This window comes from Salmo salar, chromosome ssa14 (genome assembly GCF_905237065.1).
Source record: "Salmo salar chromosome ssa14, Ssal_v3.1, whole genome shotgun sequence".
Taxonomy (NCBI): domain Eukaryota; kingdom Metazoa; phylum Chordata; class Actinopteri; order Salmoniformes; family Salmonidae; genus Salmo; species Salmo salar.
This window is the reverse complement of record NC_059455.1, coordinates 65,561,742-65,587,511: the sequence shown is the minus strand read 5'-3', so window position 1 is coordinate 65,587,511 and position 25,770 is coordinate 65,561,742. Positions and strand designations below refer to the sequence as shown.

The window sequence follows — 25,770 nt, the reverse complement described above, 5'->3', positions numbered from 1 at the left end:
ATCACAAAGCCAATACCCAGAGGTGAGGTTTCACCTGTTCCACTCTGCCCCAGTCGCTGTAGTCCCATCACTCACTGGGAGTGGGGCCGTATGGCCTCTCAGCTTAACATCTTCACAAATAGGCTTATGGTATGAGGAGGTATGGTGGAAAATATGCAGACAGAAGGCCATACATTCTGTAGACACATTTTGGATTTTATTGGACAAAAGGCTTTAAACAAGGTGATTTTTCTGTCACAACAACCTTCATCAGGCAGATGATGAAGTAGATTTGAAGTTGATTATTTTTTAAATTACCCATCGAAAGACATGAGCCTATACCTGCATTGTTTATAGAAATGCGTGAGGGAAAATCCACCTCAACCCCCTAGGGAATAATGAATGCCATAGAGACCTTTCATAATCTAATATCATTGGACCACTATGAACCATACACCATCCCATCACTATTAATAAGGCACTGCCCATATCTAATGCCTTACATATTTCAGCCACATATTCCAATATTCCATATACTAGTATAGAATTAAGAGACAACTAGCTTGGCTATATTGAGGCTTGTATTATTGCCTCTTGTCTGTGAGATGCCTGTGGGAGGGAAGCATGGAGATTTCTCATGATGGTATGGTCTGCATGATTGAATTATTCTCCTGTATGGTGGAGCTCCTCGAAGACAGCTCCTGTGAATAATGTCAACCCTATGAGATGATTAGGGTTTGATTTGCTACTGGGGTATCCCCCATACCCCAGTAGCAAATCAAACCCTAAGCCCTGAGCTCCACTGGCTGATCACATCTATTATTGTTAGAGTAGTTTGTTTGGAGTCGTTGCAGTAGTTGTAGTTGCATACATTCATGGTATATGTGACAGGATTTAATATTCTTCTTACTTGATTATTTATAGGAATAAATGTGTGTGTGTATGTGTGTGCACATGTCACTTTTGTCATATGTAGCTTTCACTAATCCATCACTTTAACGCTGCCATTTGTTCATACTATAGATTAATGAGCAGACCTTTGAGGATACCTGCCTAGTGGACACACACACACACACACACACGTGGAATCTGCAACTGGCTTCTGCACACAACTATTTTTGCCTTTCATGTCTTTGGAGAGGAATGTTAGGCCCTTAGCTTGAGGTTATGGTGTCTTCTCTCCTCTGTATGTGTAAATTACACACGTTATAAATCTGGATGGGATGAGAGAAAGGTGCATGGACCAGCTTTGACATGGAGAAATGGGAACTCTTGGCTTCCTCTCCCCCTAGGCGTTACCGCAGTCGCCTTAACCCTGACCCCACCTTGGCCTTGACTGTTGACACTGTGACCCGTCAGAGCCACAAGTGCCTGAGGTTCTCCACTAATAGCTATGTTCTAAAATAATCTCTCCCTCGCCCCTTTCTCCATTCTTACTATCCAACTCTCTACTTTTCAGTATCATTCTCTCTCGCTCTCCCCCCTATCTATCCACCTGGCTATGTTTGTTGCCCTGCTATTAAAAGGCGCTCAGACAATTCTCTTTCACTCAGTCCAAAATTGTTCCCTTCAATTGAATGTTCAGAAAACAGAATTCAATTTTGGGAGGTTATTTTACGAGGTTGACACACAAAGCACTTTATACTGTAAAGTTATTTGACGTTTTACTTCCTTTACTAAGGTCTATTATGCTGAGATATTGATTGGTTTTCTGGTATAATCTGGAAACTGAAATTCCAGGATTGTACAGACTTGTAGGTAGACCTCTCAGTTTCTGTCAATGGCTAATGTAATTACTCTTAAAAAAATGCAGTTTCAGTCTTGGTTTCGTAACATGTTCCTGCCTGATAAGCAGTCTTTTTTTCTGGGGATAATATTTTTATAGAGTTATATTCCCTCTTTTCCAACGAAAAAAGTATGTACAACTGTTAAATTTGTGTATGTTTTGCATGGATTTAATAACTGAAACAACACCTTTTTGATTGTTACAATGTTTAAGTGATGATCTCTACGTTGCCTTGATGTTCTGTACGTTCTCTCTCCCCAGAGATAATGAGCAAAACTTCCAGAAGATATCTGTTCACTGAACTCTGAGACTGAATCTGTGTACCACTGCAGCTGTGTGCATGGAATGCTCAATGGGAAAAGTGGCATATACAGTGCCTTCAGAAAGTATTCATACCACTTGACTTATTCCACAGTTTGATGTGTTACAGCCTGAATTCAAAATCGATTAAATATATTTTTCTCACCCATCTACTAACAATACCCCATAATGACAAAGTGATTTTTTTTTGCACATTTATTGAAAATGAAATACAGAAATGTCTCACATAAGTATTCACACCTCTGAGTCAAAACTTTGTAGGATCACCTTTGGCAGCGTTTACAGCAGTGAGTCTTTCTGGGTAAGTCTCTAAAGCCTTGTTCAGGCCTTAATGCTCAAATCAGTTTTGTTTTTCAAATCAGTTTTGGACTACTGGCTGTCCAAACAGCAAGTTACAAGTGACCAAATCGGATTTGTGTGTGTTCAGATAGCAGTCATTTACTGACATGGCTATGCTAGTTGTCATAGTAACGGGTGTGTGTACAGTGGTGTAGGTTGATTGGTGGTGATGCTCATGCTTCCTGTCACTCAGAAGTTATGCAGCGGGGCTTCCTGAGTGGCGCAGCGGTCTAAGGCACTGCATCGCACTGCTAGAGGCATTACTACAGACCTGGGTTCATTCCCGGGCTGTGCCACAACCGGCTGTGGCCGGCAGTCCCATAGGACGGCGCACAATTGGCCCAGCGTCGTCCGGGTTAGGGGAGGGTTAGGCCGGTGGGGCTTTACTTGGCTCATCGCGCTCTAGTGACTCCTTGTGGTGGGCCGGGTGCCTGTGGGCTGACTCCGGTCGCCAGTTAAACGGTGTTTCCTCCGACACATTGGTGCGGCTGGCTTCCGGGTTAAGCTGGCGGGTGTTAAGGAGCGCAGTTAGGTGGGTCATGTTTTGGAGGATGCATGACTCAACCTTCACCTCTCCTGAGCCCGTTGGGGAGTTGCAGCGATGAGACAAGATGGAAAATTGGGGAGAAAAGGCCACTTTTAAAGCCTCAAAAGGATAAGAGGATTCAAATTTCAAAACGAGTCTTAGCTAGTTAACGATTTAGCTTTGTAATACATTCCCTAATTTGTTTGTAAAAAAATTAACAAGCTAGTTAACTACCACATGTTCTTGTCTAACTGTCAACAGAGTAACCTGGCTAGCAAGCAACAAGATATGCCAAATAACAGTCTAAAAACCACTTGAGGGCAAATAAGCAGATGGCCAGGAATCAGATTTGTATCTGAACTTCATGGGTGGTTTGAAATATGGCCTGAAATATCAGATTCTATGTGCTTTCTGGCTATTCAGACTGCAGGAAAAGTAACAGATCCGAATTAGATATGCAAATAAATAGGATTTGAGTCACTTCAAACTGCCAATGTGAACACGGCATTAGAGCTTTCCACACCTGGATTGTGTAGCATTTGCCCATTATTATTTCCCCAAATTGTCAAGCTCTGTCAAATTGGTTGTTGATCATTGCTAGACAACCACATTTAGGTCTTGCCATAGATTTTCAAGTAGATTTAAGTAAAACTCTAGTGTATATTTGGCCATGTGTTTTAGGTTATTGACCTGCTGAAAGGTAAATTAATCTCCCAGTATCTGGTGGAAAGCAGACTGAACCAGGTTTTCCCTCTATGATTTTGCCTGTACTTAGCTCCATTACGTTTATTTTTTATCCTGAAAAACTCCCCAGTCCTTAACGATTACAAGCATACCCATAACATGATGCAGCCTTCACTATACTTGAAATATGCAGAGTGGTACTCAGTATTGGATTTACCCCATAACACTTTATATTCAGGACAAAAAGTCAATTGCTTTGACACATTTTTTTCAGTATTACTTTAGTGCCTTGTTACAAACAGGATGCATGTTTTGGAATATTTTTATTCCGTATAAGGCTTCCTTCTTTTCACTGTCAATTAGGTTAGTTTTGTAGAGTAACTATACTGTTGTTGATCGATCCTTTTTTTTCCCTATCACAGCCATTAAACTCTAACTATTTTAAAGTCACCATTGGCCTCATGGGGAAATCAATGATCGGTTTCCTTCATTTCTGGTAACTTAGTTAGGAATGACGCCTGTCTCTTTGTAGTGACTGGGTGTTATGATACACCATCCAAAGTGTAAATAATAACTTCACCATGCTCAAAGGGATATTCATTGTCTGCTTTTTTACCCATCTACCAGTAGGTGCCTTTCTTTGCGAGGCATTGGAAACCTCCCTGGTCTTTGTGGTTGAAATTCACTGCTCGACTGAGAGACCTTACAGTATGTGTGGGGTACAGAGATGCGGTAGTCATTAAAAAAAATCATGTTAAACACTATTATTGCACACAGAGTGAGTCTGTGGAACTTATGTGACTTGCTAAGCACGTTTTTACTCCTGACCTTGTTTAGGCTTAACATAACAAAAGGGTTGAATACTTATTGACTCAAGACATTGAAGCTTTTCTTTTGTAGTCAAATTTGTAAAAAAATAAATGTGAAAAACATAAATACACTTTGAAATGATGGGGTATTGTTTGTAGGCCAGTGACAAAATAAATCTAAATTTAATCCATTTTCAAATTCAGGCCGTAACAACAAAATTTGGAAAAAGTCAAGGGGTGTGAATACTTTCTAAAAGCACTATACCACCTACAGCTCATTTAGAATCTGAAATCAATCATTGTAATCCACCATAAAGGGTTATGGAATGTTGGATCACTTTTACAGTATTTTGCTTTTAATCAATAAACTGCTGCCCTTTTATTATTTGTGTCTTTGCTGGTCACACAATTTCACAATTTTCACACACACACACACAAATTGGTATAGGAGAAATATACTATACAAAAAAATAATCATGATTCCGGGTATATTATTTATTGCGTAAGACTGAAAGTATGACAGTTTTCTGAACTGTGAAAGTCAAGAGTTTTTTCCTGAACTTAAGAGACAAGCATATTCAATGCAGGTTTGTGCATATCCTGCAGAAACCTTCTGAATCCACACAGAGAGTTCTGGGTCAATGCTTTTCCCTCACACTGAGTGTGTTGGATCAGGATAATAGCGCATTGCTGTCATGCCTTTTTGTGCTCTAATGACAGGCCTGTCTCTACTTTAATGGATTGGCACAGATTGTGAGAGGAGGCATAATGAGATATATTATTATGTGAAAGGCTATAGCATAGTGTTGAAATAAAATGTCACCTAATTAAGGCATATTTTCTTTCATTGACTGGGTGTATTCGTAAGCACCAGAATAATTTAGCATTAATTATACTCTAAATTGTCCTTCAGGGAATTTTGTGGGAAGATGGTTTGAACTGAATAAACAAATGCTTTGGACCTAAGCTGCACTTCAAAAATGTAAAAATGATTTTTTTTAAATCATGATAACATTGTTTGATTCAGTTTACCTGTATTTGATAAGTTACTCTCTTCAGTGACCTTACTTTTTTCCCCTTTATGCTACAGTAGTGGTGTATTGTGCATTCTTGTGTTTTATCTAGGCTAATGTTTTAATGCTTTGTCATTAGTATGTTGGTATAAACATATCTGGTCTGTATTTCTTTCCTTAACAGAGCAGTTCATGTGTAAGACCCCGGCCATAGCGGATATTGTGATCCTGGTGGACGGATCATGGAGTATCGGACGGATAAACTTCCGTCTGGTCCGCATGTTCCTGGAGAATCTGGTTAGCGCCTTCCATGTGGAGTTTGACAAGACACGGATAGGTGAGGAAGCAATCTGTCATCTATTTTACTGGTTTCTTTATCATCATCATCATCATCATCATCATCGTGATGTTTTTTCCCCTATCATTGTCATCATCATTATAATTATGAGAAAGCAGTATTGCTAAAGCGCTCATGATTAGATGGTGATAGCCAATTAGCCATATGGCCATGGCCATATCCTGTCTATTCCACCCACTGGAGTCACAGGTACTGTAGTTTCTGTGTTGTTGTGTTGCTGTGTTTCATCTGGGTAATAAATGATTATCGTCAGTACAATAATGGAGTGTGAATGTGTGTCGAGAGAAGCTCATAGTGTTACCCTGTGCACAGGTCTGGCCCAGTACAGTGGTGACCCCAGGATTGAGTGGCACCTGAACACTTTCACCACCAAAGAAGCAGTCATCGACGCTGTGAAGAACCTGCCCTACAAAGGGGGGAACACACTGACGGGTACTAGAAAAGAATCCTTTCGTCCTCTGTACTCTGTAATACTACTGAACTCCACATAATTACCCACCCGGCACAAATTACGCTCATTATGTTATTCTACCACATTGTATTAGATGTCCCAATAACATGATTAATCTGTTTTCCATGGCATTTTGAGATTTAGACAGGTAACCCAATAATCTAACAAAGATGCTAATACTGTATGTGACACTCCTCAAGAACCGCTGTGTATGCAGGAGATATAAAGATCAGCATACTGTCTCTCTCTAGGTCTTGCATTGACGTACATCCTGGAGAACAGTTATAAACCTGAGTCCGGATCCAGGGCCGGCGTTCCAAAAATTGGAATCCTGATCACAGATGGGAAGTCTCAAGATGATGTCAAACCCCCGGCTAAGAGGCTGAGAGAGGCGGGAATAGAGCTGTTTGCTATTGGTATGAGACAAAGCCTCATCTTAGTTCTCTCTAAATGCTCATATATTTCTGTAGTTAAAGGGATAGCTTGAATGCAGATGCACTTTTCTTGACGGATGGAGGACATTTTTTCACCTTCAACATTTATATTTAGGAAAACTGGTTTGAGTGTGAAGCCACGTGTTCTGACACCTGCTCAGTGTAGTGATATATAATCTAGAGACGTCTCATTCTACTCATCCTGCTCATCTTTCCCTCTCTTAATGTCGGTATCTCTCTCTCACTCGCTCGCTCTCTCTCTCCCCCTTTTCCTCCTTCACTCTCTCTACCTCTTTCTCTGCAAAGGTGTGAAGAACGCCGATGAGAAAGAGCTGAAGGCCATCGGCTCGCCTCCAGAGGAGACGCATGTCTACAACGTGGCCGACTTCAGCGTCATGAGCTCTATCGTGGAGGGTCTGACCAGGACCGTCTGCGACCGGGTCGAACAGCTCGACAAGGCCATCAAAGGTGAGTCCGATTCAAGTAGAGTAGTAGATTCAGAAAAGAGAATTGAGAAGGTTAAATCCAGACCTGGGTTCAAGTACATGTGAATTTCAGTATCTGGTATTTAAAATCTGTGGTAATGAGTATTTTCAAATGCACAACCCAAAACAAGTACTTCTATTTGAGTAATTCATTGAATGGTTATTTGCAAAAACCAAATAGTCTACCAAATTGTATTTGGCAATATTTTCAAATACTTATTTCAAATACTATTTTCAAATACCTGGGTTAAATGCATGGGAGTGTATTTGAGTATTTTCAAATACATTAAAATATTCAACTACTTGTCTTTTCAACAAAAATCTATCTGAATACCTACTTCGAATGTATGTGAAAGTAATTGAGATATTTGAAACAGTATTTGAACCCAGGTCACATGTCTTCCCTGTGGCTCAGTTGGTAGAGCATGGTGTTTGCAACGCCAGCATGGTGTTTGCAACGCCAGGGTTGTGGGTTCGATTCCCACGGGGGGCCAGTACGGGAAAAAAAAATATATATATAATAATAAATGCATGAAATGTATGCATTCACAACTGTAAGTCGCTCTGGATAAGAACGTCTGCTAAATGACTAAAATGTAAAATGTCTGGTTACATCACAGGTGAGCATTATAGACATTTAGTCATATAGTATCCCTTTTTACAAACAGACAGTGTTTGAAATGTGTCGCTTCAGTCATTTTGGAAAAATCCACATGAAAGCAAACAAATCCATCCTCTCACCCTTTCTCTTTCTTCACCCACCCTACATCCTCTCAGGCGACAGAGGCCCAGAAGTCACCATGGCCTCTCCCAGAGACCTGGTGACCTCAGAGGTGACAGCCAGGAGTTTCCGGGTGTCGTGGACCCACGCCCCAGGGACGGTGGAGAAGTACCGGGTGGTGTACTACCCTGCCAGCGGGGGCCAGCCCGAGGAGAAGGTGGTGCAGGGCACAGTGGACACGGTGGTGCTCAACTACCTCCTCTCCCTGACTGAGTACCAGGTGGCCGTGTTCGCCATCTACGCCAGCTCAGCTAGCGAGGCCCTCCGAGGCAGCACCACCACATGTAAGTCTAGTTAGAAAACTGAATCTCATCTGATTTAGTGGGGGCTAGAAGTTGATGAATGACAATGAAATCCCCCTTGGATATCTGTGAATACTAAGTACACAATTGACCTTAAACGGGTTAAAGGGGGTGGTGAGTAACCTACCGCTGTCAGACTGACATACAGATGGAGGGGGAAGAAAGACAATTTATGCCATCCAGTAATGCTGTAAATGCTCTCACTGTTGGAGCGCTTAAGTATCCCGTATTGCATTTAGGCCTATATTTATGCATTTCTATAGACCGGTAATTTAAGGGAGGGGATGTGGCCACTCTCGGCCAAACAGGTTAACGGGAATGGAGATTACTTTGCTGTGTTAATTGTGAGTTATGCCTGTTGATTTAATTGTTTACAATCTGACTTTTGTTTCTCCATTTACCATGTTACAAAACTGGTTAGCAAACCTACTCTCTTAGAAAAAAAGGGTTCCAAAAGGGTTCTTCAGCTGTCCCCATAGGAGAACCCTTTTGGTTTCCATGTAGAACGCTCTGTGAAAGGGTTCTTCATGGAACCCAAAAGGGTTATGCCTGGAAGCAAAAAGGGTTATGCCTGGAAGCAAAAAGGGTTATACCTGGAAGCAAAAAGGGTTATACCTGGAAGCAAAAAGGGTTATACCTGGAAGCAAAAAGGGTTATACCTGGAAGCAAAAAGGGTTATACCTGGAAGCAAAAAGGGTTATCAAAGGGTTATCCTATGGGGACAGCTGAAGAACCATTTTCGGTTCTTGATAGCACCTTATTTTCTAAGAGTGCATATAAACTCTGGCCAATCAATGGAAGCTAGGACATACTAACAAGTCTGTAACCTTTGAGTATAGGTAAGCGAACAGGGTGTTGTATGTCTTTGTTCCTAGTGGAGACAGCATAGTCTACTCACCAGGGTCCAGAGAGAGCTCAGTTGGGACTCTGTAGTCGGCCAGCCCTGCAGGTTATTAGGTTCAAATGGTGACAAAGAAAATAGTATACAAAAGGACAAACAAAAAAGCATGCCAAACTCAGGAAAAGGATTCAGACACAAGTGGTAAAACCCTGCCTGGTCAGGAGGCCACTCCCAATCAGCATCTCAGCTAGGTAATCACTCCCACCTGTGAGCAATCACTCCCTACCGGCACTCCAAGCACCTGGCCCAGCTGCTGCTGGGATGTGAAGAGCGAAAATGGACTGCTAACTGTGTCCTAACCTCCTCCCTACCTCTAACCACTGATTAGACAGAACAGGGCTGGAGCAAAAACCTGCATATGCAGTAGATAAACATTTCATTGTTAGTCTGCACCTGTTGTTTACAAAGCAGGTGATGAATAAAATGTGATTCATCCATGAGGATGGTTTAGCTAACCCTGGTCTACTGGTCTAAGTCATGTCCTAGTCTTAACCGTGCGTGAATTGTGTGTGACCTCTGTGTGACCGATAGAAATAAAATTACTAGAACAGGCTAAAGCCCCTCTGACCTCAGCAATTTGACTGCACCCTCAAGGGTACACTCAATTTGACTGATATGGAATTGTAATCCTGAACATTGACTTGAATGTTGTTGCCTGTTCTAGTAATTCTATGGTGTGACCCATGTATGACCTATGTGACCCTTGTGTGTTACAGTGGCCCTGCCCATGGTGAACAACCTGGAGCTGTTTGACATCACCCACAACACCATGAGGGCCCGCTGGAGGGTTGCAGAGGGGGCTTCTGGCTACATGATCCTCTATGCCCCGCTGACCGAGGGAGACGACGCCGACGATGAGAAGGAGGTGAAAAAAAGGAGACAGGAGGGAGGATAGAGAAAGGAGGATGAGAAAATGAGAGAGAAGAGGAATGAGATGGTAAAATAATGACAGAGGGGAGGAGAAAAGACTGTCAGAAAGAAAAGGAAAGAAGACAGATGGAGAGGGAGAGAGAAGAGGATGTAAGAAATGGAGTGGTTACATTTAAATACAGAGGAAAGTAAAGAAGTAGTAAGAGAGGGAATTTAGACTCAAAGCAAGGAAATATTTAGAATACACTAACTCAGTGGTCACCAACCTTTTCTGAGTCAAAATGCAAGCTGAGATTTACCGCTCCAATTTCTTTTTTTACATGACTTAAAAAACGTAACCCTATGCAACATTAACCAACTAAAAACAGTTTTGTAGGAATGAGGTTTGTGCAGTAGACTATAGGCCCAATACATTATCACTGCATATTGGCTACACTTGAATTGCCCTGCCAATGTTGTTCTTCTCAGACATTTTGAAATTATCTAAAATAAATTGTAGGTATATGATCACACTGGTAATAGATAATGTGTTGTATTACTTGTGAGGCACAGCTTAGTGAGCATAATAATGTGTTTTTTTTATTTACTGGACTGATGGCCTGCATCTGATGGTCATTCTGAGGGGAGGGAGCAGCGGTGAGGCTGCCTATCACCCGACTCACCATCCCTCCTCACTCCCTCCGCTGAGAAAAAAGAGGACACAGTCTTCCTGATGGCCAAACTTAAGTCGCACTGCATTATTTCTGCCTCCTGCACCAATTCATGGTGTTTCTCCTATGACCAGAGAAGTGAAATATTCCTCGATATGGAAAAATACACAAGCCGCTAATAATAACAGCGCAAGTTTATGGAAACACCTTGTTGTACTTATTGATTGCTGCTGCAGTGCTGGTTGTAGCGTGAGTGGAAGTAGCGAGCATGCATTTTATGTTTAACAAAGTGTTGACAGTGCTGATGTCAGGCGGTCTATGTGTAGCTGGTGTATAGGAGTCAGGCTCAGGACTGCAGATAAGAGTAAATAAACGTATTTTACTCAACATATAATAAATGCAATACAAAAACAGAGGGGTTAATGCGATAATCTGGGGGAAGCTGTAACCTGTAGCTTACCTCGTTCAGTCTCCTCAGGACTTTAAATGGCCCCACAAACCGCGGACCCAGCTTCCGACAGGGCAGGCGGAGGGGCAGGTTTCGGGTCGAGAGCCAGACCCGGTCCCCCGGGGCCTCACTGCGGTGGCGGTCGGCGCTCGCCTTCTGCCGCCTCACGGCCCGTTGCAGGTGCACATGGGTGGCGTCCCAGGTCTCCTCTGAGCGCTTAAACCATTCATCCACCGCAGGAGCTTCGATCTGGCTCTGATGCCACGGTGCCAGAACCGGCTGATACCCCAGTACGCACTGGAAAGGAGAGAGGTTAGTGGAGGAGTGAGTTTTGAGCCATCTCTGCCCAGGGGATGAACGCCGCCCACTCCCCCGGCCGGTCCTGGCAATATGACCGCAGAAACCTACCCACATCCTGATTTACTCTCTCCACCTGCCCGTTACCCTCGGGGTGAAAACCTGAGGTGAGGCAGACCGAAACCCCCAGACGTTCCATGAACGCTCTCCAGACCCTGGACGTGAATTGGGGACCCCGATCAGAGACTATATCCTCAGGCACCCCGTAGTGCCGGAAGACGTGAGTGAACAGGGCCTCTGCAGTCTGTAGGGCCGTAGGGAGACCGGCCAAAGGGAGGAGACGGCAGGACTTAGAAAACCGATCCACAACGACCAGGATCGTGGTGTTGCCCTGTGATGGAGGAAGATCTGTCAGGAAGTCCACCGACAGGTGCGACCACGGCCGTTGTGGAATGGGTAGGAGCCTTACACTGGGCGCACACCGAGCAGGAGAAAACATAAACCCTCACATCCTTGGCCAAGGTGGACCACCAGTACTTCCCACTAAGGCAACGCACCGTCTGACCGATGCCCGGATGACCAGAGGAGGGTGACATATGGGCCCAATAGATCAAACGGTCACGGACAGCAGACGGAACGCACAGGCGCCCAGCTGGACACGGGGGGAGTGGGTTCTGTGCGTAACGCCTGCTCTATGTCCACCGGTGCCACCAGGCAAGAGGCCGGAAGTATGGGAGTGTGATTCATGGACCGCTCCTCTGTGTCCTCTGTGGGATGCGCACGGTGGAGACCTGGTCTGGACTTTCCACTGTTGTCGCACCGATGGAAACCCCCACACACCTCCCTGAGCACTCTCGTGACCACCCCTTGAGAGCCCTCTGTTGCCACGAAATAGTGGGGTTGTGACAGGCCAACCAGGGTAGGCCCAGCACCACAGGAAACGCAGGAGAATCAATAAGGAAGAGACTGATTCTCTCCTTATGACCCTCCTGCGTAACCATGTCTAGTGGAGTGGTGGCCTCCCTAATTAGCCCTGACCCTAATGGTCGACTATCTAGGGCGTGCACAGGGAAGGGCATGTCCACAGGAACAAGGGGGATCCCTAAACTAAGGGCAAATGAACGGTCAATAAAATTCCCAGCTGCGCCTGAATCTATGAGCGCCTTATGCTGGGAATGCGGGGAAAACTCAGGAAATGAAATAAACACATACATGTGAGCAACAGGGGGCTCTGGGTGAGCCTGGTGCCGACTCACCTGGGGTGACACGATAGTGCCCTGCCTGCTGCCTCGACTTCCTGAGGAACCCCCCCAGCACCGACCAGCAGTGTGCCCTCTGCGGCCACAGATGGTGCAGCGAATGGCCCCTCCTCCGGTCGCCCTAAGTGCAGCACCTCCCAGCTCCATGGGCGTCGGAGCGGAGGTACTGGGGGATGGAACTGACAGGCCCCGATCCGGACGTCCGCGGGCAGTCAGCAGGTTGTCCAGCCGGATGGACATGTCCACCAGCTGGTCCAATGTGTGGGTAGTGTCTCGGCAGTCCAACTCCCGATGGACGTCCTCACGTAGACTGCACCGGTAGTGATCGATCAGGGCCCTGTCGTTCCATCCCGCACTGGCAGCCAGGGTCCGGAAGTCCAATGCAAAATCCTGTGCGCTCCTCGTCCCCTGCCTTAGGTGGAACAGACGTTCACCACCCTCAGGCAGGTGGTCGAACAATGCCCGAAAGCGGCGGGTGAACTATACGTAATGGTCCAACGCCGCGTCTCTCTCACTCCATACGGCGTTGGCCCACTCCAGGGCTTTGCCTGAGAGGCAGGAGACGAGGGCAGACACGCTCTCACATCCCGAAGGAGCAGGGTGGACGGTCGCCAGGTAGAGCTCAAGCTGGAGTAGGAACCCCTTGTATCCGGCAGCCGTCCCATCATACTCCCTCGGGAGCGCAGGCCGGATCCCGCTGGAACTGGGGGAAGGAGGGGTGGACAGTGGGACCTGCTGTAGTGGGGCTGGTGGAGGCGCTGGACGATCTCGTCTCTCCCAACGATCCATCTTCTGCAGCACGCGATCCATGGCGGTGCCCAGATGTTGCAATATGGTCGCGTGCTGCTGGACGCGCTCCTCTATCTCTGAAGGGAGGTCGTCTGCTCCTGCTGACTCCATTCTTTCGGGTCAGTGATTCTGTCAGGAAGTCTTTGTGTAGCTGGTGTATAGGAGTCTGGCGCAGGACAGCAGATAAGAGTAAATAAACATATTTTACTCAACATATAATAAATGCAATACAAAAACAGAGCCCACAATAACGGACCTACCTACATAGAAACAATCACTCAAAAACAAACATGGGGGAACAGAGGGTTAAATAATGAACCGGTAATTGGGGGATTGAAACCAGGTGTGTAAGACAAAGACAAAACAAATGGACTTCGGCGGAAGTCGTGACAGCTGAATACCAACTTAATCATGAACTTAGTCATAAAAACAGCAGCTCTTTGCTGTATTTGTTGAGTCTCTAGTTATGATTTAAAAATCTCACATGATCAACTTCGCTGTGCGTTCGATGCTTCTTTTTACAGTCTATGGTGCGAGGAAACTGTGCAGACACGGTGATCTGAGCTATCTGATTTGCCAGATGTAGGCCTATAGGTGCACTTGATTTAGTCTCTGGGCCTGCCAGGTAGGCGGAATTCTACCTTCAGACACATGAAATGGTTCATAACCTTCCTCTCTCTAGGGCTGCTGAATCAAGTGGACCTACCACCAACAGCACGAAACAAAGAAAGAAAACAGGAACGCAAGGCTTTATCGTTGTTGTTTTTTTACAGAAATGTTTGGTGATCGACTAGGAATGGCTTGGAGATCGACCGGTTGGTGACCACTGCTCTAAGTAGTGCAATGGAAAGGGGGGAGGGGAGATCGAGAGGGAGAGAGAAGTTCCTCCACCCAACAAATTCCACCCATCCTGTTAGTGCTCATTAAAAAATAACACTCTCCAGACAGTCATCAGTTCAGGTTCACAGTTTCACTTGCTCAGCCTGTTGGGGCATAACACTTGAATCCTTTTTCAAATAAAGTTACACTGGCTGTTGTCGATCGATTCAGACAGGTTTTAAGTGCATATCTCGGTTGTTTAGTTAAATGCTGCAGCCTCTAGCTAGATTAGCATAAAACAAAAGGAATTCTAGGGCAGAATGCTCCATTCTCTAAAAGGCAGGAAAGGCAGTTATTTCACAGTCTTATGTATAACGTCTGGCTGGCTGGCTCGCTGCCACTTTATCTGACTGTCTGACCACCTTGCCCTCGTCTGTTTGATGCTTGATTCTGTCTCTATCAACCCCCTGTATATATCTTTCTCCTTTGCCAACCTCTCTGTGTACCTGTCTGTCACCTCGTCTAAGGTCTCTGATGACTGTTTGTACAGGTGAAAGTGGCTGAGACGGTGAACGAAGTGGAACTGGAGAACCTGACCCCAGACACAGAGTACACAGTGACCGTATACGCCATGTACGGAGAGGAGGCCAGTGACCCTATGACCAGTCAGGAGACCACGCGTGAGTAACCGCCTCATACACTCGTACTCATGCACGTGCACGCACAGATTCACACACACATGCATAAGCAAGCACACACACACATATGAGAATTCCAGAAACACTGAGCTACCCGTAAGAAAGCAGGTGTGGCGCTTGTAACAACATGAGTAGATAAAGCTGTCGTAATAAATGTAAATCTCTATCAGAACATGAGATGGATATCTACCGGCTGAGCATGAGATATTTACTGTAGGTGTTTAGATGTTTGGTTAGCCATCAGGCCTAGTGAATTTGCATACTTCTGCCTGTATCTTGAATGAGTGAAATCAAGCCCTGGCAAGCTTTAGAACAAGACCGAACAAACAGGCTGCCAAAACAATGGTGTTTGTGCTAATTTGACATTTCAGAGCTATTTGGGGGCATCATGTTAGTGTTGAAGTTGACAATCTGTCAGTCACCACTAATTCATGTGTTATTATCTTTCTTTGAACGTTCATAAGGGAGGTGTCACGACATGTACTGTAGATATACAGTTGAAGTCGGAAGTTTACATACACTTAGGTTGGAGTCATTAAAACTCGTTTTTCAACCACTCTACAAATTTCTTGTTAACAAACTATAGTTTTGGCAAGTCGGTTAGGACATCTAATTTGTGCATGACACAAGTCATTTTTCCAACAATTATTTACAGACAGATTATTTCACTTATAATTCATTGTATCACAATTCCAGTGGGTAATTGACATCATTTGAATCAATTGGAGGTGTACATGTGGATGTATTTCAAGGCCTACCTTCAAACTCAGTGCCTCTTTGCTTGACATCGTGGGACAATCAAAAGAAATCAGCCAAGACCTCAGAGAAATAATTGTAGACCTCCACAAGTCTGGTTCATCCATGGGAGCAATTTCCAAACGCCTGAAGGTACCATGTTCATCTGTACAAACAATAGTACGCAAGTATAATCACCATGGGACCACGCAGCCGTCATACCGCTCAGGAAGGAGACGCGTTCTGTCTCCTAGAGATGAATGTACTTTGGTGCGAAAAGTGCAAATCAATCCCAGAACAACAGCAGGACCTTGTGAAGATGCTGGAGGAAACAGGTACAAAAGTATCTATATCCACAGTAAAACTAGTCCTATATCGACATAACCTGAAAGGCCACTCAGCAAGGAAGAAGTCACTGCTCCAAAACCGCCATAAAAAAGCCAGACTACGGTTTGCAACTGCACATGGGGACAAAGATCGTACTTTTTGGAGAAATGTCCTCTGGTCTGATGAAACAAAAATAGAACTGTTTGCCCATAATGACCATCGTTATGTTTGGAGGAAAAAGGGGGATGTCACGGCTGCTCCCGCTCTTACCTCCCCCCTGGCGCTTGAGGGCGCCAGGCTGCCCTGCATCACTCACTCATATCATCTACTATGCACACCTGCCTTCCCTCGTCACGCGCATCAGCGATATTGGACTCACCCATCATCTGTTTATTTCCTCCTCTATATTTGTCAGTTGCCTTGGTCTGTTCCCCGCTGCTGCATTGATTGTTTTTTTGTCTGTGTTATCTGTTTGGTGACACTGTTACTGTCTCATTCCATGTCCCTTCTATATTAAATGTTTTACTCCCCGTACTTGCTTCGTCTCTCCAGCATCATTCCTGTGACAGGGGAGGCTTGCAAGCCGAAGAACACTATCCCAACCGTGAAGCACGGGGGTGGCAGCATCATGTTGTGGGGGTTCTTTGCTGCAGGAGGGACTGGTGCACTTCACAAAATAGATGGCATCATGAGGCAGGAAAATTATGTGGTTATATTGAAGCAACATCTCAAGACATCAGTCAGGAAGTTAAAGCTTGGTCGCAAATGGGTCTTCCAAATGGACAATGACCCCAAGCATACTTCCAAAGTTGTGGCAAAATGGCTTAAGGACAACAAAGTCAAGGTATTAGAGTGGCCATCACAAAGCCCTGACCTCAATCCCATAGAACATTTGTGGGCAAAACTGAAAAGTGTGTGCGAGCGAAGAAGGCCTATCAAAGGTGACTCAGTTACACCAGCTCTGTCAGGAGGAATGGCTCAAAATTCACCCAATTATTGTGGGAAGCTTGTGGAAGGCTACCCAAAACGTTTGAGCCAAGTTAAACAATTTAAAGGCAATGCTACCAAATACTAATTGAGTGTATGTCAACTTCTGACCCACTGGGAATGTGATGAAAGAAATAAAAGCTGAAATAAATCATTCTCTGTACTATTATTCTGACATTTCACATTCCTAAAATAAAGTGGTGATCCTAACTGACCTAAGACAGGGAATTTTTACTCGGATTAAATGTCAGGAATTGTGAAAAACTGAGTTTAAATGTATTTGGCTAAGGTGTATGTAAAATTCTGACTTCAACTGTACGTGTCGTTCCACGAAATGAGTGCCTATTGCGTCCCTTTGATATTTTAAGTAGAAATTGTGCACCCATATTTTCACACTACTTTTAACCTAAATCCAATGACATGGTGAAACTTGTTATCGATTTGACGTTGAATTCTCACAATTCAACCAAATGTACATCAAAACTTGAAGCTGAACTGACGTCTGTGCCAGTGGCCAGGTAAACTCCCCACTCTCTCTACCTGTTTACCACCCAGGACTAGGTGGCTCACTGGGTCTGCCTTCCTCCTGGAATCAATGAGCACTTATTTTGTTTTGTTGATGTTGATTGTGAGGTAGTTGTTATTGCACCAGTCATGAACCCTGTTTACTTCTGTTGGGAAATGCAGTCATCTGAGCGGTCGACAAGGGCGCTGTCGCCTACATATTTCACTGCCAAGCAGTCTCCGTCGGAGACACTCAGGTCATTGGTGTATATGGAGAATAAGACTGGGGAGATGCTAGTTCCTTTGGTTGGAACTGGTAGATGAACACAGAGGAAGGGATGTTGTGTTGTTGAACTTGGCATACTGCCCCCTGTTCAGCAGGAAGTCCAGCACCCACAAGGTAATGCTGGGTTCAATCTATAGGTAGGAGAGAAGGTGAGGCTGCATGCAGTTAAAAGCAGAGTAGAAGTCTAGGAAAAGGATGCACACATAAGAGTGAGCCCTCACCAGGTGTGTCATGGCACTGTGCAACAACGTCAGGACTGCATCCTCCACTGATCTGCTCTTCCTGTATGCAAACTGCGTTGGAATACACTACCGTTCAAAAGTTTGGGGTCACTTAGAAATCTCCTGTTTTTTGAAAGAAAAGCACATTTTTTGTCCATTAAAATAACATCAAATTGATCAGAAATACAGTGTAGACATTGTTAATGTTGTAAATGACTATTGTAGCTGGAAACGGCAGATTCTTTATGGAATATCTACATAGGCGTACAGAGGCCCATTATCAGCAACCATCACTCCTGTGTTCCAATGGCACGTTGTGTTAGCTAATCCAAGATTATCATTTTAAAAGGCTAATTGATCATTAGAAAACCCTTTTGCAATTATGTTAGCACAGCTGAAAACTGTTGTTCTGATTAAAGAAGCAATAAAACTGGCCTTCTTTAAACTAGTTGAGTATCTGGAGCATCAGCATTTGTGGGTTCAATTACAGGCTCAAAATGGCCAGAAACAAAGAACTTTCTTCTGAAACTCGTCAGTCTATTCTTGTTCTGAGAAATGAAGGCTATTCCATGTGAGAAATTGCCAAGAATCTGAAGATCTCGTACAACGATGTGTACTACTCCCTTCACAGAACAGCGCAAACTGTCTCTAACCAGAATAGAAAGAGGAGTGGGAGGCCCCGGGGCACAACTTAGCAAGAGGACAAGTACATTAGAGTGTCTAGTTTGAGAAACAGACGTCTCACTTGTCCTCAACTGGCAGCATCATTAAATAGTACCCGCAAAACACAAGTCTCAACGTCAACAGTGAAGAGGTGACTCCGGGATGCTGGCCTTCTAGGATGTTATTTTCATGGACTATTTTTTTTTGCTTTTCTTTCAAAAACAAGGATATTTGTAAGTGTCCCCAAACTTTTGAATGGTAGTGTAGATCCTTGCCAAACTTTAAAACCTTTCTCTCCAACTTCATTTCCAATTCCCTCATGAACCCAGTTCACCTTCACTGCATCCTTTTCATGCTCCCTGCGTCTAAAACTAAATGCTGACCCTGATTTAAATTGAGGTGAATGAAGCGCAGCAAGAAAATCCAGGGAGTAATTCTAAGCAGGACTTCTAGCCCTACCTAAAGTAAAGCTCCTTGTTAAATTTTAACTTTGCCAGATAATGTGTTTTGTGCGCAAAAGGCCATTCTTCTGCCCTTTTGTTCCTCAGAGAGGAACTCTCAAACAAAAAGAGTCACGTCATGCACCGGCGGGAGGGTGACTCAGGTTCTTGCGTTTAATTGGAACCGTATTAGGGTTGACCTGTGAGCCGTGTTCCTGTTCTCTGCCCCCCTCTTCTCCCAGTACCCCTGACCCCGGCGCGGAACCTGCGCTTCTCCAACGTCGACCACAGCTCGGCCAGACTCACCTGGGAGGCGACGTCCAAGAAGGCCAACGGTTACCGCATCATGTATGTCAAGACCAATGGAGTGCAGACCAATGAGGTGAGTGCTCACGGCACTTTGCCAACAATGTAGCTGGACTTTAAGCCCATGAATAGATTGTGTTAATGTTAATGTCGCAGACTTTCCCCCTAAAGAAATAACTTTCCAAAGACAGTTAGCATCTTGCTAGCATATAAACCTTATAGAATGTGATATATAATCTGATATATGGTTCTGCCTGATGTATTTAAAAGTAGGCATCCCTGGAAGGATACCACCTTTATGAGATGAGATAAATAAAATAAATAAATATATTTATATACAGTATATATGTTTTATTGTCACATAGAGGGACTCACACTGACCGTTAACCCTGACCTCTCTCTTCGGTGGCCGTAGATGGACGTTGGCCGCATCAGCACCCTGTTGCTAAGGAACCTGACGTCATTGACCGAGTACACGGTGGCCATCTTTGCTATCTATGACGAGGGCCAGGCAGAGCCCTTGACTGACAGCTTCACCACTAGTAAGACTGCCTCTACCTGTATAAGCAATGCTATTGGCAGCTCTTGGCTTTCAACAACAGCCTTTATGATACAAAAAAGGCCATAAATGCTGTGGCTTGTAGAAGGTGCCATAGAAATATAATTACTAAAACGGACGTTCCCATTCAATTCAACGTCCCTTGGTGGATGGGCATTCTATTTCTCTGGAAAGTGCTACCAAATTATTTAGCTGCATTTGAAGAGGAAACACTGATGTAAGTCATGAACACTTTCTTACATGTGATAAAGTCTATCTAATAGAGAGTGCTGACTGTGAATATGATCACTCATATGTGGGATGCCAAAATGATGTGGAACTCCTTCCATTATTTTGAGGCTTCTTTACCCGTTGTGTCTAAACCAGAAAGGGTCCCGGAGCCTCTGAACCTGAGGAGCAGTGAAGTCTCCACAGAGAGCTTCAAGGTCACCTGGGAACACTCAGCCCAAGACGTGGTCCTTTACAGACTCACATGGACCCCCATCAGAGGAGGAGACACTAAAAAGGTCTGTGTCTGGCTGTCTTATCTAGCTGGCTGACTGACTGACTGGCTGGCTGACTGACTGACTGGCTGGCTGGTTGAATGGATGCACAGTTCTCTTTCTGTCTGTTACTGCAATTATGTTTCATTTTGGTGTCTCACATCAGCTAAAGAATCTATGACTGCAATTGAATTGTCTCTGCTAGAAGGTTTTCAGCTACGTGATTTCTCTCAGGTTATGCTTGCTGTATTGGAAGTTGTACAACTCACCTCCCACAATGCTTGGCCTACTTTCTATCACATCCCTGAGCAGTTAAAGATTGACCATCTATCAGGCACTCATTGAATATTGACACAAAGCCAGTCATGCTAGATACAGATATGGATTGCTTACTTACCTTCTACAGTATGTGTTTTGAAGTGTTATTTTGAAGCCCTTTTGGTAACTGTAGAATTCCGGTCCGTAAGTGCATTTGGTAGCAGCATAAATATCTAACGTTGACTCAACTTCTCTCTACATTCCCCTCCCTCCCTCCCTCTATGGTGAAGATGCTAGTGAATGGTAAAATGAATAGCCACCTGCTGACTGGACTGAGGCCCATCACTGAGTACGAGGTCTCTCTGATTGCTGTCTTCAGAAACGAGGAAGAAAGCAACGCCGTGACCCTCACAGAGTCAACAGGTAATTAAAGAAAACTCCACTCCAATCAGGGTTAATTGAACATTGGGGATTGTATTGATTATTGTATTGATTTAGTGTTGCCACTGTGCTACTGCTTGCTCTTTGGGGGCTTTGAGGCGGGTTACGATTAAGCACTTTGTGAATTTCAATGCATTTGTTAGAATCGTGCATGTCCACCACACACAGCTTATAGATACATACCCATGTCTTGTATGTGAGACTGGTCTTGAGAAAGACCTTGGTGCTGAAACATTGTTATTAAACAGTCTAAACTATAGACTCCCCTCTTATTCTTCTTTTGAAGGCTCAATATACACATTTACTTAATTGATCTGACCATTTTGTCTGTTTTTCAGTGGCAAGAACAACGACTACCACAAAAGCTACTACTACCACAACTTCCACAAAAGCTACCACCACAGCAGGTCGGTCTTGTACTGTAAAGATTTTTATAAAGAGATTTTTGTGGGAGCTTTTAATAGTATTTTCCCCCAACTAGTCCTGTTGATTATAATAGTGATGGTAATGATAAGGGATTGCATTTAAATAGTGCTTTTCACTTGGTTTAAAATTGCAACTCACCTCATCAATAATATGTTGCTATGATCTCACCAGGATCTCTGTGTTTTGTTTGCCGTCTCTTTCTGCACTGTTGCATCATTAGTCTAATGATATTGTGTTTATTCAAATGTATGCATCCACCCACACCGTCTGCATAGTAAAGCCACCTGGTGTCTCTCTCCTCGCCCCATTTTCCACCTCCCTTTCTCAACTCATCCTTTTTCAACCTCCCCCTCCCTCCACCTCTCCCTCACTACCCTCTTTTTCTACCTTCCTCCAACCTCCTGTACCCTCTCTCCCTCCCTCCCTCCCTCCACCTATCTCCCTCCCTCTTTCACCCAGTTGTGCGTCTGGGTGTGAGGAACCTCCTGCTCAGCGATCACACCACCTTCAGCATGGAGGTGTCCTGGGAGCTGCAGGACCGCAACGTGCGTCAGTACCGCGTCGCCTATGTCACCGCCAGGGGAGATCGTGCCGAGGAGACGGTAAGACGCAAACAAGAAGAATTCCTTTCTTCTCCATTAGTATGATTCCCAATATCTCCACAGCCTAGCTCTAATTCATATTTAAGATAAACAGAGTATGACCCCCCCATGCTTCCTAGTATGACCCTCTTATACGGCCACTACAATAAAACCAGCCCCTTGCTCTCCCATTAGCGATAAGCTTACATTGTCTGAATGGATTAGCGTTGTATTGACGCCAGTCATTCAGCCAGTGTCTCTTGAGAACGCACTGCTCTTGGTGACCATCCAATGATTAGATATGTATGTATGGGAGAAATTGGGGTTGTATGGTAGTCTTTAAGCGTTTGTGCCAGATGCATAGTGATATAGTGTTTAATCAGATTCCTTATCTATTGATATCAGAATGTTATAGTCCGCTTTGTATTTGAAAACTGGTGGTGGGAATGTAGTCGATAAGTAGTACTTATCTCTTGTATGAACCTTGCTGGTTTTGTAATGCGGCATCCTAAACCAATGTTACAGCCTCATTGAAAGATAACTATACAATGCAATCATGACTTTCAATGACAAAACACCAATTCATTCCTAGTCCACTGCTATAGTACAGGAAAACTGGGAAAAGCCACTGAAACCTCGCATTTGATTTCTGAATTCACTGGCAACTTTCAGCACCACAGCCTGAACAGCTCCCATCCAAACACAGGTTATTGAAGGCCAGCCAAGCAATAAGAGCAGTAGAGTGGAACCCACAGCCCTACTTTGTAGTAAAGTCAAGGGGATTGAGAGTTTGCATTCTTCACAGATACTTCATTCCCAACTAGTTTGAACTGGACAAATTATAAATAGTTTGAGGGAGCGACCAAGTTATAATTTTTTTTAGGCAACGACGGTGGCACTGGGACTTGGCTACTTGGGTCACACTCCGTCCTGCGGTCCTCCCCTTCGAAAAAGATAGCTGCTATTTTCATCAAGTTGGCCTGAAATTGATTTGTCAAACACGCCGCTTGTCACGGCTTTGGAACTTTTTGGGATGTAGGCGAGGCTAGACCGCACACGCTCGGAATGCAAACAGGAATGAGAGGAGGAATGGAGACTGGATGAGAGAGAAACAGAGACGAAGAGAGAGGGAAGAGGACGAGTGGCTGCAGTCCAGAAATGACAGACATTCTAGGTGATTCTGAAATTAGGCAGCCTACATTACGAATTCACAGTGTTCACATGTCGAGTTATGCGTTGTGCGGTACATAAGTCAATTAACGTCTATAGCCTAACTCCTGAAAGTTTAAAAGTACCTTGTTTGACTATTTTTCCAATTAAATGTACTGGTATCATTGTTTAGATAGACATTGAATTTGAAATGGGGGTATAGACTATTATTAATTACATTTGTTCATAAATTGGGGGCAAAGTACAAAAAAAACATACTTTTAAATGTTTACTTTTGTAATCCGACAGTCCAGGTCACAACGGGCAATCACACAGCTTTTACTCTCGTTTCTCCCACTCTTCATACCTCTCGTTTCTCTCACCTCCTCTGCCCCTTTGTGCAGGCTGCTTCCTCCTTTATCCCCAAGCACTCCCTGGCTTAACGACCGACAGCCTTTCCTCGTTGGGGCAGGAAGTCCATATAAGGCTTGGGGGTGGAGCCAGCTACCTGCAAGATATCTCTCCTCAATTACCACTCCCCTCAGCTCTCCCTGCCGTCTGCCACAGTACATACAGAGATTCACACGCAACCAGAGCCAGTATGATTCAGATCTAGTTTTCTGCTCAAGTGCAGACCTGACATGTTCTTAGCTATTTTTGGGACGTATTCTTCTTTGTCATTCACTGTCATTCATTCCCCTTCATGCCCTAGACTAGAGATTCTCCTGAATACAGTAATAACTTCCTTCATCTGTGTCTTGTAATCATTCAGTTTACTCAGTCATTTGCTGAATGGTTTTCTTCAGTACAGCATGTTCATTCATGCACTATCACACGTTATTGCACATAACATAAGGAGATGAAGATTTGCTTGGCGGCAGGTAGCCTAGCGGTTAAGAGCGTTGGGCCAGTAACCAAAAGATCACTGGTTCAGAGCCGATTTGAGCAAGGCACTAACCCAATTTCTCCTGTTAGTTGCTCTGGATAAGAGCGTCTGCTAAATGATGTAATGTAAAAGCTGTGAAAACGGAAGTCAGATCAATCTCTCTGTTATCAATAAAAACAAATATCATAGAGCTCCTATTAGCTAGCCTGATACCAGATATTTTTGTCTGTCTTGCCAACTCCTATGGTCATTGCTTGGCATGACAATGACCAAGCAATGACGCACATACAGGTCTGGTGCAAGGCTACCTACTAGCTGTATCTGTTCTTCTGATACAACCCCAGTACATTTAATCACCAGTCACATCGACCCAGCATGTCTCTTCACCGACCTCCACTCCAGACAATACCAGAACCTTGTCGTCCTCATATTGTGATTGGCAACTGTGTGTGTGTGTTCTAGAAAATGGTCCCAGGTGGTCAGAACAGCCTCCTGCTGCAGCCACTGCTGTCTGACATGGAGTACAAGGTGACGGTCACCCCGGTCTACGCCGACGGAGACGGCCCCGGTGTCAGCCGCATGGGACGCACCTGTAAGTCTGCCCGCATGACCTTCTCGCCATGGTGACACGGACTCTAAGATATACAGTACCAGTCAAAAGTTTGGACACACCTACTCATTCCAGGGTTTTTCTTTATTTTTACTATTTTCTACATTGTAGAATAATAGTGAAGACATCAAAACTATTAAATAACACATATGGAATCATGTAGTAACCAAATAAGTGTTATACAAATCAAAAGATTTGAGATTCTTCAAAATAGCCACCCTTTGCTTTGATGACAGCTTTGCATGCTCTTTGCACACTGAGTATACAAAACATTAAGAACACCTGCTCTTTCCATGACACGGACTGACCAAATTAATCCAGGTGAAAGCTATGACCCCTTATTGATGTCACCTGTTAAATCCACTTCAATCAATGTAGAGACAAGTTAAAGAATGATTTTTAAGCCTTTAGACAACTGAGACATGGGTTGTGTATGTGTGCCATTCATAGGGTGAATGTGCAAGACAAAAAATGTGTCTTTGAACGGGGTATGGTAGTAGGTGCCAGGCGCACCGGTTTGAGTGTGTCAAGAACTTAAATGCTGCTAAGGTTCTTAATGCTTAACAGTCTCCCGTGTGTATCAAGAATGGTCCACCACCCAAAGGACATCCAGCCAACTTGACACAACTGTGGGAAGCATTGGAGTCAACATGGCCAGCAGCCCGCCCCCGGTGGTTGTCAGAAGCTGAAAGCACCCACATCATTAACAAACATTTTTGAATGGAATTCACATTTTCATTCTTTATCTTCCTCAAAAGCTTACATGAGTAGTTACTGGAGAAGGTCTGGAGAAGTACAGGTCTGGAGAAGTCATGCTAACTACTGAATAGAGTTGTAATTCAGTCCAACGCTGTGAGTCTGACTCAAAGTTAGTCGTCTTAAAGCCCATCAGACATGTATCGTGTTTAAT

At 44.2% G+C, this 25,770-nt stretch overlaps 1 protein-coding gene across 3 annotated transcripts in view; it reads left to right on the top strand.

Annotated features, from left to right (window-relative positions):
* Positions 1-25,770, top strand: part of LOC106569929 (collagen alpha-1(XIV) chain) — a 91,047-nt gene that overhangs the window by 15,737 nt on the left and 49,540 nt on the right. For all 3 annotated transcript variants that reach the window (XM_014141684.2, XM_014141686.2, XM_014141687.2), the window contains 14 exons: positions 5,642-5,794; positions 6,128-6,247; positions 6,518-6,682; positions 7,007-7,168; positions 7,963-8,250; positions 9,886-10,034; positions 14,852-14,981; positions 19,405-19,544; positions 19,884-20,010; positions 20,394-20,533; positions 21,058-21,190; positions 21,547-21,615; positions 22,094-22,236; positions 24,713-24,842. In XM_014141684.2, coding sequence (XP_013997159.2) covers positions 5,642-5,794; positions 6,128-6,247; positions 6,518-6,682; positions 7,007-7,168; positions 7,963-8,250; positions 9,886-10,034; positions 14,852-14,981; positions 19,405-19,544; positions 19,884-20,010; positions 20,394-20,533; positions 21,058-21,190; positions 21,547-21,615; positions 22,094-22,236; positions 24,713-24,842 — 2,049 coding nt within the window. The remainder of the gene's footprint in view (positions 1-5,641; positions 5,795-6,127; positions 6,248-6,517; positions 6,683-7,006; positions 7,169-7,962; positions 8,251-9,885; positions 10,035-14,851; positions 14,982-19,404; positions 19,545-19,883; positions 20,011-20,393; positions 20,534-21,057; positions 21,191-21,546; positions 21,616-22,093; positions 22,237-24,712; positions 24,843-25,770) is intronic.